Here is a 16377-nt window from a genome sequence, read left to right as displayed (position 1 = left end):
ATCATCATCTTAAAATAGACTGAATAGTGATCTAGAATTAACATATGAAGTCCCAAAGTGCTGCTTACAAGATTGCAAAACACAAATGGCTGCATTTGTACTAACTGTATCCTGAAAGCTTTCTCTCAGCAGGACACTGTAGTTTTCTGGAGAATCACTGTTTTTTTGACCAGCTAATGATACAGTTTTCATTTAGAGTTTAGATATGGACATAGTATATTCTTTTTTGATTTTCTGGACTGCACTGAAATATCTTCTCCTTTCAACCAAACCAAAATAGGTCTTTCTGAGACAGTGATGGTGGGAAAGGGCTGCTGCAAATCCTTTCTGTGTTTCCTGGGGCAAACTCTGACACAGAGACCAGGGTGGCTATAAAGACCTCTGTGCTGAAGCTCACCTTTTTCTAGGTCAAACTGAGAAATCCCCATTATAATTATCTCTTTGTCTTCCAAGTTCTAGGATGTTTCCTGTTTGCAACTTCATGATTGGTTTTAGAGAGGAGTCAGGTGGTAATCACCTGGCTCTCCTTTCTTCTCTCCTCCCTTTGTGAAAGATGCCAAGGCTTCTGTCCACTGGTTTCTCAATTCAGTTTCCTAACAGATGCTATCAGTTCCACAGATTCATGTCACTATATATTACAAATTGAATTTTTTTTAAATGCCGATTTTGAAATGGATAAACCCAGCCTTTTGCCATGTCTTATAAGTTTTCTACTTTCTACCTTCCCAGCTTAGTGACTTTGAAGTTTTCCAAGGCAGAGCCTCAAGTCAGACCATAGAGCATACAGAAATGTTATTGTTACTGACAGAACTGGGTAGTGGTATTCTTTCAGAAGACAAAAAATGGGCCTTTCTTCTGTAATGTCTTTTTGGGGAGAGGCAAAAATATATTTCTTCACCAAAATGGCAACATCTGCATTTTTGTATATTTTTTAAATTTGCATGTTTAAGAATAAGAGGCAAACTCTGGTTGACAGTGATCATTCATTTGGGAAGGAAAACATTGCTGTTTCCATGCTGTGTCTTCAAGGGATAGAGCAAGCAGATTCTGGCCTTGGTGTGCCGGTTTTCATGGGCAGCCAGTGCCCTGGTTACTGCTCTTGTCTGCAGGTTCTTTTCCAAAGAAACAAGCTAAGGGAGGTGGAACTGAAGCTCCTTGTTTTGGGAAGCCTTGCAAATATCACATGTCATAAGCAGAGTCTTGGAGAAACTGTACAGGTGATAACATCTTCCTGTCACTAGTACCCTGCAGAGCAGAGACACTAGTAGGTCCCATTTTTCATCCATCCCTCCTACAAGAACGTTCACAGCCATCAGGCCCTTTCAGTCATCGCAGAGAGGGGTCACCAGAGAAACTGCTTTCAGACCCAGACCAGCAATGAGCTCCCTCTGCTGATCAAAGACAGAAACCTAAGAGGGCCCTCATTATGATGTTTTGCTACTGAAAAGTGTGATGGAACCAACATGTTCTTTTTTTTTTTTCCCCAAAAGCAGAAAGATTGTGCTATTTTCTGTACCAAATGGAAAGGCACCGAGCCTGCCCCTGACAAGGACCTGAGCTCTGCCAGTGTGACACTAGATCCATGACTCTGAACATACCTGCACAGAGACACCACCCACTGACTCTTATCCCTGCATCACTGAAGGCCTTCATGCTGGGGATGTTACAGGAGTTGAATCATCTGTGAGAGTCATCTGAAGATGAGGAGGTAGTTGCACCCTCCACAGGCTAGGGTTTCAAACAGAGACCAGTTTTCAGGTGTATGTATACAGCTGAATTTTCTGCAGCTCTTCCTTCTTGCAACCATATCTGAAAGACTGGTGAGGAGTAAGGTCAAATTGTTACATCCTTGATAAAAGCTATCCAGGACCTATCTATTCAGCCAGCTTTGGTGGGTATGTAAGCGAAGACTAATATGTGAACTGTTTTGCTGCTTTAAAACTCCTCCCAATCATCCTTTCTTACGCTTGACCACTGAAACAACATGCAGTATTTGATGAAGTAAGTCTCAGATCTCTTGGTTTTATTTCCACTGGTGCCTCATACTCAAGATCAGAGGAAGATAGAGGCTCCTTCTAGTTCTGTTTTCTCAGCTATTCATCCATTTCTCATTCTCTATAATGAGTCTGCTTTGCTTCTCTGATTCTTTTCATTGCACCTTGACCTAATACATCTTGTTGGATCACTTCGCTCTCACAGGTGCTTGAGACTTCTGAGTCTTAAGGATGTCCCATTTTCAGTGACAGATTAAAGGACCAATTAAAGGTTTATTCAGTGCTACTAGCAGTCATGACAGAAGATGCCATTTTGTCCTTGTCTGTCTTTTAAAAAATTCCTGTTTAATAGTTGTCCCAGAGATGCTGAGTTTGAGAGCATTGCCCCCAGCACTGGTGGTGTCCAGGATCCCCAGGATTGCTTATCACAATGCCTGTGGCTGCTTGGATAAGGGCACTGGTTGCAGTAGGTCTCTGCTGACAATGAGATATCCACTGTGTCCTTGGCTGGGATCCCAGAATTCACAAGGCACTTCTGTGTGACAAATCAGCCCGAGTCCTTGTGTCCTCTTGAGAGATTTTAGTCTGCATTAGATACCACAGACTTGTATGGAATTTGCTCCTGGAATGAACACATACCTAAAACATGTGTACAGATTTGCCAGCAGCTAGGAAGTGAGGCAGACACAGGAAGGGTGGGGACAATCAAAACTGACAGAAATTAACAGACTTTTTCAGTTGGGAGAGGGCTTCAACCAAATAATGCTTTGAGCGATAAAAACTTCTTTCAACTCTCTCTGGTCTGGAGTGGGAAAACACATATTGATAGGCTGAAAGATTCAAGGACTGCTCTTGGTTGCAGGAATCAGATTTTCAGGTAGAAGTTTTGTTCCTCTTAATAAGACAACACCATGAAGGTATGGTGCACGACCTTGACTATATCTCTACAACTAAGTCAGTTGTCTGGCACCTTTGTGTGACTCTCAGGCCCAACGTTGATGTGTAGCATCTGTATCCATACTGTTGTAAGGTCTTATTCTCCAAAAGAAGATGCTTGCCTTTGGACTGCCTGTTGAGATGGTTCTTGACTGTGCTGATTCCTAAAGGGTCTCTGGAAATTCTGTGGGAGTATGCTGGGCTGAGACCCAAGCACAAAGTAGAATGAGGTGATCAAATTCAAATGCCTGGGAACATTCCCTGGTGCTGCTGAGTTCACTAATATAGCCTCTGTATCTCTAGATTTGGTTTCCGTGTTGTCAAACCACCTTATTATTGTTGTATGTCCTCAGACTAAGTTATTCCCTAGAAGACCATTTCAGCAGAGATCAGGATTGTGACTCTAGCATGCAGTTCTTAGAGGACACTTCATTGGATGGTCATTCCCATAAGCAGACATGGTTGCAGTGTGTCCCAAAAGGAGCTTTTTAGACTGACCTATGCCCTGATAATCCTCATCTGATACACACATTTAAATACATGCTTGTGATTAGAAGATCTGCTGCAGCTTGCTTTCTCCGATCATCTGGGTCAAGTGAGATGCAGCAGTTTGAAGTCCGCACCTGCTGTTAGCCATCATTACTCAAGTGATAATGTTTTCTTTTTTTAATGAGGTGCTGGTTTTAGGACAAGCATTGCTACCATAACTTTCCAATGACAGCCTTCATCCTCCCTGACACACCTTTCCCCAGTCACCTGGAGGGGAATGTGTGAGGACTTCAGAGGATCCAGGGTTGCTCTGTAATCTGACATTTACTGTGGTTCCTCCAGTTATACCGTCCAGTCAGATTAGTGTCCTGTTTTCTGGAAACCATCATCCTACTCTTGTGATGGACACCCTTTATTTATTAGTTTGCCTGGTTCTTTTTGCCTTTGGCTATGACTAGTAAAAAGGCATTTATCAGTTAGGCAATGCTTGTGACTTGCTGAAATGGATTGCATTGTTGTCCCCAAGAGCTGTGTTTAATACATTACCCTAATAAGTAACATTTTGAGAGCATTTTGTTTCTAAAATACAGATAACATAATTCACCCAGTGTAGTTTTTATTTTTAAATTACTACTTCTACGCTAGTCTGCGGAGGCAAATAAGGAAAAGTAGGTAGAGTCTGTATTTTGTGTGCTAAGTTAAGGGGTAAGCCACAGTGATCTGTAGAAATTTAATTCTTTTCATCCACATGTGAACTCATGAAGAAACTGGAGATTTTTCAGGAGAGCCCAACAGGCAAATATTTTCCATTTTAGCACTCAAGTAAGTGGAATTAAAAATAGGTGAGGTTGTCAGTCACAGAACGCTCTTGAAATCCTGTCTTTTGAGACTGTAAAAGAGCAACATGGGCTTTTTTGAAAATCTGACTCCTATGCTGGGTGAGGTAGGTGAACTGAAGCTTTGCTATAATCCAACTATATTTTGGTATGTGTCTAGGTTTCTTCCTAAACAGGGCCCTCTGTAAAGACAGAAATGTGTTTTGACAAGAAGTGTGCAAGATTTCCTGAAATGAAACTTTGCTGGTCAGCCCCTTGCTCATGATTGGTTTTCACTGCTTTTTTAAGGGATGAAGAAGAGAAAAAAAAGTCTCACTCAGATGTTACAGATGAAAAGGATAATGGAAGCCAGATGAAGGCTGTCAGTCGAATTGGCAACTCAAATAACCCGTTTCTGGACATCCCTCATGACCCCAATGCTGCTGTGTATAAAACTGGATTTCTGGCTCGGAAAATCCATGCAGATATGGATGGAAAGAAAAGTGAGTATCTTTCACCCTTAGCATCTCATTTTCTTGTTTCTCTGCACATTTCTACTTACAATGAGCCTATGTGCTTCTCAAGACAAATAGTGCTGCTTCATTAGGGGAAATTGCAGCAATTGGATTATCACACTCTCACTATTAGGCCAGGATTTACAGTATTCAGTCCCGTTTGCAACAGCTCTAATGCACAAGCATAATAAGTAATGTGATACAGTGAAGTAATGTTAATCTTTTGCTAGAAGAAAATTAATCTCATGGTTTACAGAAGAGAAAACTATTTAGAGTGAATTATAGTAGCTGTTCGGTAGTAGTTTGATAATTCTCTTTTTCCTTATGTGACACCAGATTGTTTCAAATCTTCCCTCCCCTCTGGGTCTGTCTTTAAAGGAAGGCTGTTATTTATCTCTTCTTGAAAGATGCTGTAACTGTTCCCTTCCCTACTTTCCCAGCCTTGGGTCACATACCCAGTCAAGTTCAGCAGCTTTTGGTAGCAGCTAGATTTATGCAATGCAGTTCCTCCCTGCACCTTTTTTGTAATAATCCTGCTGTGTCTCCTACTTAAATTACTCTCTTCTTGTCCTACTTGCGTTTGTGGTGCACTAATTTTCAAAGGCCTCTGGCTTGCCTGTGTGTTTTGTTGTTAGAATACCTTCATTTGTTTGTTTACTATTGATCTTGGAAACAGACTACTCAGAGCATCTGTATTTTCCCCAGTTGTTGTGATGATCACCTACTCATGGTTCTCACTGTTTGGCTGAATTCTGAAGGCAAAGTCTGATTTGTGATGGTTTTTGGGTAGCTTCAACTCTGTTAGCTGGGCTAAGCTCTTTGGTGTTTGCATGTTTTGCTAGTATATTTTAGAAGTTACAGTTGGAGGTCAAGGTTTTCAAGCTGGAGGCTGACAGCTGGACAACTAAATTCAAATAGAGATGTTGAAATCAAACTGACCTCATTCTTTGTGATGACTGGATGCTCTGGATAGGTTCCTCTATTTTACTTCCATTTATTTAACCTTAATAAGTAACTGTATCTAGCTTACTTTATTAACTTCTTTAATTATAAGTAATCAGAATTGCTCATTATTCAAAACACTGGATGCTGGCATTTGGGGGATAATCTTTTTTGAGTAATGTTATTTGGGCATGTTTTCAGAAATTTTCTGTACATCTTAAGAGGTTTGTCTCTCACTGTTGTACAGCTCCTGAAAAAGTTACATTTTGACTTCCAGTTGCCTGTAAAATTTTGGGATTGTTTAGTCAGGAGAAGAGGAGGCTGAGAGGAGACCTTATCACCCTCTGTAACTATCTGAAAGGAAGCTTCAGAGAGCTGGGTTTGAGCCTCTTTAACCTAGTAGTAAGTGACAGGACAAGAGGGAATGGCCTCAGGCTGGGCCAAGGAAAGTTTAGACTAGATGTCAGGAAGTATTTCTTTCCAGAACGGGTTGCTAGGCGTTGGAATGGGATGCCCAGGGAGGTGGTGGAGTCTCCATCCCTGGAGGTGTTTAAGAGTCGGGTCTGTTTAAAACTTAAGGATCTGGTATAGTTGGGAACTGTCAGTGCTAGGTGAATGGTTGGACTAGATGATCTTCAAGGTCCTTTCCAACCTAGATGATTCTGTGAAAATGAAACTCATTTTTTTGAAGTTAGTTAGTCCTTTGCGTATTTCATTTCCTAATGAAGTTGTTGCAGGGCAGAGATGAGCTTGTGTCAAATTGATAATGAAGTGATGTGCTAGCATACTGTATGTATTTTCTCAGGAAGGAGTACAGAGAGCTAAAGCACTTAGGCAGTCTAGAGGAGAAGGGTGTAACAGGGACCAATAAGTGGAAGCTGAACTGAACAAATGCTGATGAGAAATAAGGCCCTTCACATGTGTTTAGAATGATTAACCTCTGGAGCAAGGGACTAATAAGCTCTTTACCATCACTTGCTGTCTTCAGATCAGAACGGGGTGCCTTTTATAGCATGATGTTTTAGTTGTGCATGGATTTTTTTATTTAATTATATAGAGGCAAGTGGATGCTGGTCAGTGGAGTGTGCTTGGTGGAGAGTGATCTTAGATGCAGGCTTCTAGTCTCTGGCACTGGGACTGTACAGCCTATGCCTTCTGTTCCTCTATTGCAGCTGAATTTCAAACTGAACCTTCATGGTGAATCGCCTTTTTTTTTTTTTTTTCCCCCAGTGCTTGTTTCTAGGAATTTGTGGGCTGGATACGTTGTGTCTGTTGCATTCTTCAATTTCTACCTTACTTTAGGTTTCTCAAGGTGTGTGTTGGTTTTGTTTTTTTAAATTTTCCTTAGGATTTTGTTTGGTTCTCCTTTCTCTTCTTTGGCTTCCCCTGTGGTTGCAGGAAGAGGGGAAGGGACTAAGAAGCCATCTGACCACTCAGTGTCAACTAAAGTGTGCAGCAGTGGCAAGGGTGAAGGATGTTTTTTGGGCAGCGTCCCATTGGTCTTAAGCAGTGCCTGCCAGACTGCTGCGGCATGGAGAAAGGGTGTTTTCTTCTGAAAACTGCCATGGTGCAGAGCTCAGACCTAACTGTGTAGGGCAGTGTGTGCCTGACTGCAAGAGCACAAAGACTGGATCTCTCTGGCCTGCTTTCTGCACTGCTGCTAGTCCCTTCTGATCCAGTCCAGGGCAGGGTTGTTTTATTATGCTCTCACACAGTAGGTATGCGCAGGCACTGTGCTGAGTTGCATTGTCCTTTGAAAAGGAGAGTACAAAGGAGGTTTAACATGGGACTAATGTAGCTCTCCTGTTGCCTAGACAAAGTGTAAAAATGGACCCAATTTAAATGGGGTTTCGTTTGCTTTCTTTGCAGCTCCCCGGGGAAAGAGAGGCTGGAAAACCTTTTATGCTGTGCTGAAGGGAACAGTCCTGTACTTGCAGAAGGTAGGGGAAATCAGTGTCTCTTTGAAACTAAACAGAGATAGTGCTGCAGGCATCTTCTCTGCTCTCACAGCCCACCTCTGGCTCTTTTCCCTCCGACACACAGTTGTAGCTGCTCTCTCTGCCCCCCACCCTGTTTACATACACATTCAGGCATGAATCCTTTCATTGACATCCTCCCCCTTTTCACACTTTCAAGACCACTTCCACTGTCCGCATCCACACGTGCACATTATCAGTTCCAGTTCATACCATTGCTGTCACTCATGGCTGAAAAAATAGCCAGTTTCACCGTCAAAGACATCACTCCTTCTTGCACACATTCCTCTAGGCTGCTTTTTAACATTTCATTTCATACATATGACTTTTCCTTCTGTAACACTGTCCTCCTTTTCCATCTTTTCATAGTATAATTTTATGCAATGCCTGCAAGACCATCTGCAAAACAATTGAATGGCAGCTTGGCCTTGGTAGTGATCTGCAGCTTCTGCTCCACAGCAAAATTGAAGGATAAAAGGATACTTACCCCTGCCCCCTGCCCCAGGCAAGATGAGACACTGGTTTCTGACAAACTTTGCTCCCTGACAGCAAGAAGTCTAGAAAAATATGTCATATGAAACCATTCAGGTCTTTTTGGTGCAAACTTAAATATATTATAGTACTGTTTAACCATCTCCTTGGAACATGAAATACAACATATGAGTGAAAACTGTCAAAATCAAGTAATGGTAGCAGCTAAGTAGATTGTAAAGGTTTTTTGCCCCTCCAGTGTAGGTGGAGTATTCATGAAGTAAGTAGGTAGTGTTTGTCCAGGCTGTCCTGTATTGTACAATTCTGCTTTGAGAGCCTTTTAACATTTTGACTGTGTTTTGCAAATAATCAAGAGGGCAAGTTTGAGTGCGTACTGCCATTTCCTCCTCCCCTGCTGTGGCTTTCTGAAGTTGTTAGTTTTATTGGATCCAGCCTGGATAGTCTCTGAGAAGAGAGACAAGGTGGATGCTCTGGGTGCAGTACCTTTATGAGGGGGCTGAAATCCTGAAACAAACAAAACAGTCAGCAGTTAGGATGGAAGATTTGGGCTGAAAGTTGGATGTGACATGCTCAAAGCCAGTGCAAGAGGCTAGAACCAAGTCTGCTGAACTGCAGCTGAGCCTTCCCTCTGGTTCTTTTGCTGGCAGCAGGTTCAGATTTCACTAAAGTGGCATTCGTGACAGGTTTGTTCTTGCCCTTTCCTGGGTGAAATGGGGTCACCTGCTTTGATTTCCGAAGTAGATCATCTTTAGTGTTCTCCTGAAAAGACAAACCCCCTACGAAGTAAGAAGCTAATAACACATACATTTCTTATTTGATCTTTGATGGAGGATTAATGAGCTTTCAAGGGGAAGAAAGGGAGATACGATCTATCTTAGAGTCTTAATTAAATGCTTTTAAGCATATTGGTTTAAAAACTTTCTGTTGCCAAAATGTAGAGATGCTGATATAGGATGCGAATTTTCTACAGAATGGTGCTTCCCCCGCTCTCATCCTCCGTCCTTTGGAGAGCAACAAAGTAATTTCACATCAAACTGAACCTTTGCAAAATGAAATACATTGCTGTTTTTGTTTGTTATTTGCACACCTTACTCTTGTCACAGCAGTTGAGTGATTACAGGGTGTTTACTCTGCAAAGCTGCCCTCTCCCACTTGGTACTGAAGCCATCTTACTGTAGCAGAGCGACAAGCCAGACTTTTACTTTAGTACTGTAAAAGGTTGACAGAGGACTCTGACGGGAAGTGACTCATTTCCAGAGTGATGTGGCTGTGAACTTCCCAAAGGTGCCTCCAGACCCTGCTCAGCCACAATGCCTCATGCTGCAGCTGTGAAACATCCTCTGATTTCTCTTCAGAAGGTCCATTAGGGCTTTGCCTCAGCCCTGAAATAACCTTTGCTCTTAGGGATGTGGTAGTGCAGAAACTGAGGGTGCCAAGCTTTTAAAATACACAGCTAGACCAAGCAGTTGTAGTAAAAGTCGCTGAGCTGTTGTTTCCTTTTGCAATATGCCAGGAAACTGTAATTATCCTCGCTTCAGAAAATTCAGGAGCATTTTTGAACAGTTTGATTGCTTTGCAGAGATGCATAGGTCTGACAGTAGTCATGGGCAAAGGATTTCCTTGCTTCTGTTTGCCTTATCTCTTGGTTATGGAGTGCTGTAGAGCCAGGTACATTCATAAACGCACACATACATTTTACCTCTTTCTCTGATTATCTGTATATTATCTATGTATCCGTGGAGGTAACAACTGTAATGATGGGTTTCATTGCACTGAGTGCTATTCAGGCAGGGGAGAGAGAAATCTCGCTGTTCTAGGTACTGTGTACACACAAACACATGTACAAACTGCTGCACTATTGCTTTCTGTATTTATCTGTAACTCAACTGTTCCCTTAAGACACTATTGTAATACGTATTTGTAGCAGCTGTGATTCCCATAGTGGGCAGTGTGATTCTAATTCTTCTGTCATTCTGTTTGCATACCAGTTCAGCTGTACTTGTTTTGCTGTCAAAGTCCATGTATGACAGTGCTGTGTATATAGTGGTCACTTGAGATTTACTGGGGAGTTTATCTGGGCAGTCGTGTCTCTGTGCCTACATTTTACTTTATTTTTTCCATTGGAAGTGTTCCAGTGCTAATTCCTGTGCTGCATACTGTTTTATTTTTAAATGAGTGATTTAAGAGAGATGGTTTCTGAGTGAGCAGAGAGGCCACCAGAGGGGCTCAGTGGGAGCATTCACAATTAGTCAACTAAACAGACCTGCCACAGTATTACATAAATTGAGAGGTTTTACATGTTTGGGATGTTGACCCTGTCTCTGGACATCCTTAGGCCAAGGTTAATTTCCTGCCCTCTGTTCATAGCAAGAGGAAATAGCAAAGTAGCAGCTTGACAGAGTGTCTGTTCGCTAGAATGACACGGGATGTGATTTGCATACAGAAGAGAGGTTTATAAGGAGAGAATGTAAGGCTGAACTTGCTTCCTTGCTAGAAATTGCTTCTGGGCAAGCACTCCAGGATACAGACCTTTGCGTTTTGTTCAGACTCTGTGAGGTTTGCAACATCTTTGCTCTTTGATGTGGCACTTCATATACTTTTGGGTATTTTTGTATAACTCTTAAATGTTCTTCCTCTATTAAAATATTATAAGAAAAGAGAGAAAGAATGATGTAAAGTGTTTGATGATGAGACTTTCTGAAAGAGAATTTTGCAGCCATCACATGCAACTGAGTGGAGATATCCACCCACAGTACATTGACTGATAAAAAGCCAAATGCCATTCTCTAGTCTATCAAAAACAGATTTAGAAACATGCTGGCTCTGGGTCACCATGATGTGGGAAAGTCATTCTCTGGGATTCTGAGAAAGATTAATTCAGCATGTCATTGCATTGTGTGCAACACTCACATCAGCCTTCAGTTGACAGAGAGGTCACAGTTGCTTTCTGACTCTTCATGTATTTCTTGCCACTGTCTTGGTCTAATCTTAGTGAGGTGCCTTTCATTTCAGCTCAACCTCCACGCTGACACCAGCACGGTAGAACATGTGCTGTCCTTGATGGCGTAGGAGGTACAGATGTTCCTGCTCCTCTTGCATTCCCTCCAGTTGAAAAGAGTTGGAGGCATTAGAGGAGGAATTTTGACAGCACATTCATGTCCTTCCAGCCTTCTCTGAGGCTGGCCAACTGTGTGGAGACATTTCCGGTATGCTGATCAGTGCTTTTGAGGAAGCTGTCAGACCCCCAGCTGTCAGGATAGATTGCAGTCATCTGATCCAATGGGATTAGCAAGGAATAACATGAACACTCTCTGTCAGTAAGGAGGGGATCTCAGACAGGACTGCTTCTGGGACTGCCCAAACGTGGAATTATTCTGGAACAGGTTTTGACACCAGCGCAGGTTGTGGACTTTGGATATATCTCCCAGAGGAAGCTGGGAGACAACAGGCAAGGCGATTGCTTACACTGTCTCAAGGCAGTAATTTGAGGGAAGCTACAATGCCATGTTTCTAAGGCCTGTCTAAATTAATTTGCTGGTGCTTAAGTTTTCCCAGTCTCCCTGGAATTGGAGCCAATCATTTCTCCCCAAACTACCACCAAAAAATTAGCTTTTGAGGTCATGAAGGAAGGGGCTTGACTTAAGGGTTTGCTTCCTCCATATTCAAGATGGGGCTGGGCCAGATGTTGGACAGCCTCCTCCAGTTCTTGTCATTTGACTACAGACCTTCACAGATCTTCCTTGAAGGAGGCTTAGAGAGTGACCTAAGTGAGAGTAGGGAAAGTCCATCATGATATGGAGATTGCGTCAAAGCTTGCTGTGACTCAAGGTATGAGAGAGGAGGGACATTTGGCTTCACTCACTACCAGACCTTGTAAACCCCTTATGTCACAGATGTTTAGGTTGAAAGCTACCCTTTGGTCATCTGTGCAGCAGTGTTCAGCATTTCTGCTAGGCCTGCCAGATCTGTGGTGGATTGTGCCCTTGTCTGGCTTCAAGTGGAGGTGGTGATGTGACAGTATTGCTGATTAGCTGCATCTCCTTTGATGAAATGTCTGAGCAGCAGTAAGTTCTGGACTTGCACTAGCTGGACCTCTGTGAGGAAAGATGAGATATGGCAGAGGAGCAGGACACTTCTAGGAAGTGGTCACCACAGCTGGTGAATCTCCATCTGTTGAAACATCCTGGAGAGCCCTGACCAAACCAGCCTGGCTGAGAGCATAGATACTTTCAGCCCCTGCCCCGGCCACCCCCCTACCTTGGTGGGTGTTTCAGATGAGACCAATTTCTGTGATGTACTACGGGTGAGAAATTGAATCAATTGCAGGCTGCTTTGGCCTCTCCTTCAGAAATTTTGTTTATGCAGCATTGCTGGCAAGTGACTTTTCTTGAAAAAGCTCCTGTCTTTCCCAAGCCATTTATAGTCAGATTGGCTTTAAACTGAACTTTTGGCTACACCATGATTATGCCCTCACCCAGTTTCTGTCACTCAGGAGATCAAAGACTGCTCCGAAGCTGACACTTGCAACACAGAGAGTTTGACTCACTGGTTTTGTCAAAAACCTTAAGTGCTGTGCTTGCCATTTGCAGACCCTGAGCAGAGAGATTTAAAGGGGGTTGCTATATTTGTTCTGTGGAGACTGATAAAGAGGCTTCTCTACTATGTGAGGACTTGCCTAGGACAACAAAGGTAGTTGTTTGAGAAAAATAAAAATTGAGCAGTGGAGGATTGAGAACCCAAGCAGGAACCAGCAGCTGAGCAGTGGAGGTGAGAAGCTGGCCATGAAGGATTCCTGAAATGAAGGCAAATAATCCACAGCTGTTATGATGGTCAAATACTCCCTGTTTACTCCTCTTCCTGTCAAGCAGGTAGTGGAACTAGTTCTCTCTCTTACAAAGAGATCAAAAAAGAGAAAGGAAGAGAAAGGAAAAGATGTTAAAGGTAGTGGAACTGCAACTACTCAAGTCAGGTTGCATTCAGTTCATAATACTTGAATACTATTGATGACTATTGAACAAGGGTTTTCCCTAGATTAAAGGAAAAAGGAGTAGCACATGGAGAAATAAGATGCCATTTTCCCCTGTTAACTCCTGCAGGATGAATATAAGCCAGAAAAAGCTTTGTCGGAGGAAGATCTGAAGAACGCAGTTAGTGTGCATCATGCACTAGCATCCAAGGCAACAGACTATGAGAAGAAACCAAATGTCCTGAAGCTTAAAACAGCAGATTGGAGAGTCTTGCTTTTCCAAGCCCAGTAAGTGCTCTCTTCTGATTTATGCCAGTCATTGAGAAAAGAAAACAGTGCTAAAGGAGGAGTAAATTCATGTTTGGACAGGTTAAAGCAGAGGCTTAAGAAGTTCAATCTGTTTATTTGAACAGAAATAAGTGGTGATTTGATTAGAGTGCACAGGTAGTTCATGAGAAAGAAACACCAGGTTTTAAGAGGCTTTTAAATCTAGCTGAGAAAGGCATAACAAGATGCAGCAGCTGGAAGCTGAAGCTCCAGGAAATTCAATTCAGAAACAAGGCACAAACTTTTAACAGTCAGGGTGATTAATCATTGAAACAAATTACAAAAGGCAGTCTTGGATTGTCTGTCTCCTGATGTCATCGGGCCCTACTGGATGTCTTTCTAGAAGATATACTTTGGTCAGAAACAAAGTTACTACTTAATACAAGAATAATTTGATTAAGTTCTTCAGGCTGTGACATCCAGACAGAAAAGATGACCTGCCTTTTGTTTCCGACATAAAAACCTGTGCATCAGTCTTGTGCATGAGCCCTTTTCCACTGAGATTTATGTGAGACCTCCTAGAGATCTGTGATGTCCAGCACCGCTGAGACCTTAGAACATATGTCTGAATCAGGGCATTGGTTGGCTGTGTCACCTGTGTCATTTGGATTGGATTAGGAAAGGTGCATGCTAGGTTGAGTTATGGACCTAATCACAAGCCAGCCTGTGACTGAGATAACCTGACAGTAACTGCTTACAAAGACAGAGGAGAAGACTGAGCAGACTCTAAGACTTATCCAGTTCTTATTATTCTCACTTTTAAAATGCCATTTAAGCGGTGGAAAAGAGGTGGAGAATGTTGAGTCAACAGGTGCTTAATACGTGTTTCTTCCACAGGAGCCAAGAAGAAATGCAGACCTGGATCAACAAGATAAACTGTGTGGCTGCTGTCTTCTCTGCACCTCCATTTCCAGCGGCAATTGGCTCTCAAAAGAAATTCAGTCGCCCGCTCCTGCCAGCCACCACAACGAAGCTATCTCAGGTGAGTTGTTTTTATACAGAGGGTAGATGATAGCGATTTCTGTGGCTGGCTAGAGACTGTACAGTATTCCTTGGCATTGTTTTGTGGCTATCACCACTAGTATTCCTAGGAAAAATAGGCTTGCACAGTGAATCTTTGCTTGTTTCCTGATGCAAGATTTGAAGTGGCAGAAGAGTAGGAGCAGATTTGGAAGTAATTTTTTTATATTTTTGAAGAAAAGAAACAATCACCAGTATTCCTAGTACCAGATACAGAGTTTTCATCCTTCAGTTATGGCTCTGCAGAGGACATTTCAAATATTGTCTGACTGGTGTTTTTTTGAATTTGAGTGTTTGTTGCCACTCATTTCAGAAGAAATGGATATAGTCCTGGACTTCGGCTTATTGGGGTGATAAAAGGGGAAAGCTGATGCATTGGGCAAGCATCAGTATACTTCTCCAGACTTGAACCCTTATCTGCTGAGGGATTTCCTGTGTAATGTATACTTATAAACTTGCTTCTTACCTAAATGTCTTCAGTCTCTACCTTGTGATCACACAACCTTTTAGCTTCCACAACAACCTGAGGTAGGGAGTTTCACAGCTCTACTACTTCTAGCACAAAAAAGCACATACTTCTGCTTGTTTCAGACTGACTGTGTCTGATGCTTGTGCCCATAGATCTGTGTACCTTGGGAGCTGTGATGCATGCCTGCAATTCCTGCTGCACTGGCAGGAATACGGTATTGATTGCACTGATCACGTAGACAAAGTGGCAGAGGTAATAGATCCCAATCCTAGGTATATACTTTACAGGTGAACCTCCTGTAGCTTTTAAAGTCATCTGCCTATGCTGGATTGCTTAATTTTTCACCATCTTCATAGCTTAGCAACACTCCTTAGATACCACTATCTCATAATCTGCATTTCTCTAAGGGGATGGTTTTTTTATGTCGCCCCTGCTTTTTTTATCTCTGTGGCAGTAGCCTTTCTTCTTACAAGTGGCGATTGACTTTCCATCTTCTATTCTAGGTTAAAGTTTAAAACATGTCTCATACAGAATAATACTAACTTTTCATCCTTGTGGTTTTACTTTTCCCTTGTGCGTACCGTTTTTAAAATACTGTATGGAGCTTGAATATCTACCCTCAGTCACCAAACAAAGTTTTTTTACCCATCTTTGTTGTGTGTGATTGTTCCATTTAGCATGTTATTTCCTATTCTCATTGATTCTGTTTAAGGTGGAAAGGAAAAAAGTAGAACACAGCCCTGTGGTTTGTGTCTTAAAAGAAGGGGACACATGAAAAGTGAAATAAAATAAGCTGTTTTAGCTAAGGCAGAAGAATGTTAAGTGTTCAAAGCAGATAAATTCAAAAGCAAGCAGAAACATGTCTGCTTTTATCTGTCGGTATGGAAAAGCTGCCAGCAGGCTGCTTCTCATTTGACAGGCAGAAGAATATGAATTGTCAAATCCCTGTGGTTGCTGTTTAGGATTTTGTGGGCTGATGGACAGTACTTCTTCAAAGAACCTGTTCCTGGTTAGGTAGAAGTCGGGATGCAGTGAGAATGTAACATGTGCAAGGGGGAGAGGTTAGACATGACAGGTTGTGCAAGATCATTGTACCAAGTTTGCTTTCAAAAGCAGATCAAGGTCTGATCTTGGTTAGTCCAACCAAAGAGGGATGTAACAAAGCTATATATATAAAGGAACAACCAGTCTAGAAAAGATCTACTAGGTTGGATTTTTTTTCTCTGAGATTGTTCATGCACACACAAAAGCTCCAAAGGACTGCTGCCCTGGAAATTACAAGTGCCAAATTAATAGCTGCTCAAAGACCTCCTGTCATCAGGCTATAGAATTCACTGCAACAGAATGTCATTGGGACCAAGGATTCAGCACAATGTAAAGAGTGATTGGGCACTCTAATAGAGCAAGCAGATCCAGGGTAGTTACTAACAGCAACA

At 42.2% G+C, this 16377-nt stretch overlaps 1 protein-coding gene across 3 annotated transcripts in view; it reads left to right on the top strand.

Moving 5' to 3' along the window:
* Positions 1–16377, top strand: part of PSD3 (pleckstrin and Sec7 domain containing 3) — a 95624-nt gene that overhangs the window by 72305 nt on the left and 6942 nt on the right. For all 3 annotated transcript variants that reach the window (XM_026866174.1, XM_026866175.1, XM_026866176.1), the window contains 4 exons: positions 4544–4737; positions 7561–7631; positions 13256–13413; positions 14290–14434. In XM_026866174.1, coding sequence (XP_026721975.1) covers positions 4544–4737; positions 7561–7631; positions 13256–13413; positions 14290–14434 — 568 coding nt within the window. The remainder of the gene's footprint in view (positions 1–4543; positions 4738–7560; positions 7632–13255; positions 13414–14289; positions 14435–16377) is intronic.

This window comes from Athene cunicularia, assembly GCF_003259725.1.
Source record: "Athene cunicularia isolate RWA chromosome Z unlocalized genomic scaffold, athCun1 chrZ_part2, whole genome shotgun sequence".
Taxonomy (NCBI): Eukaryota; Metazoa; Chordata; class Aves; order Strigiformes; family Strigidae; genus Athene; species Athene cunicularia.
Note: the sequence above shows the minus strand (reverse complement) of the source record. Positions and strands in the feature narration are given on the sequence as shown.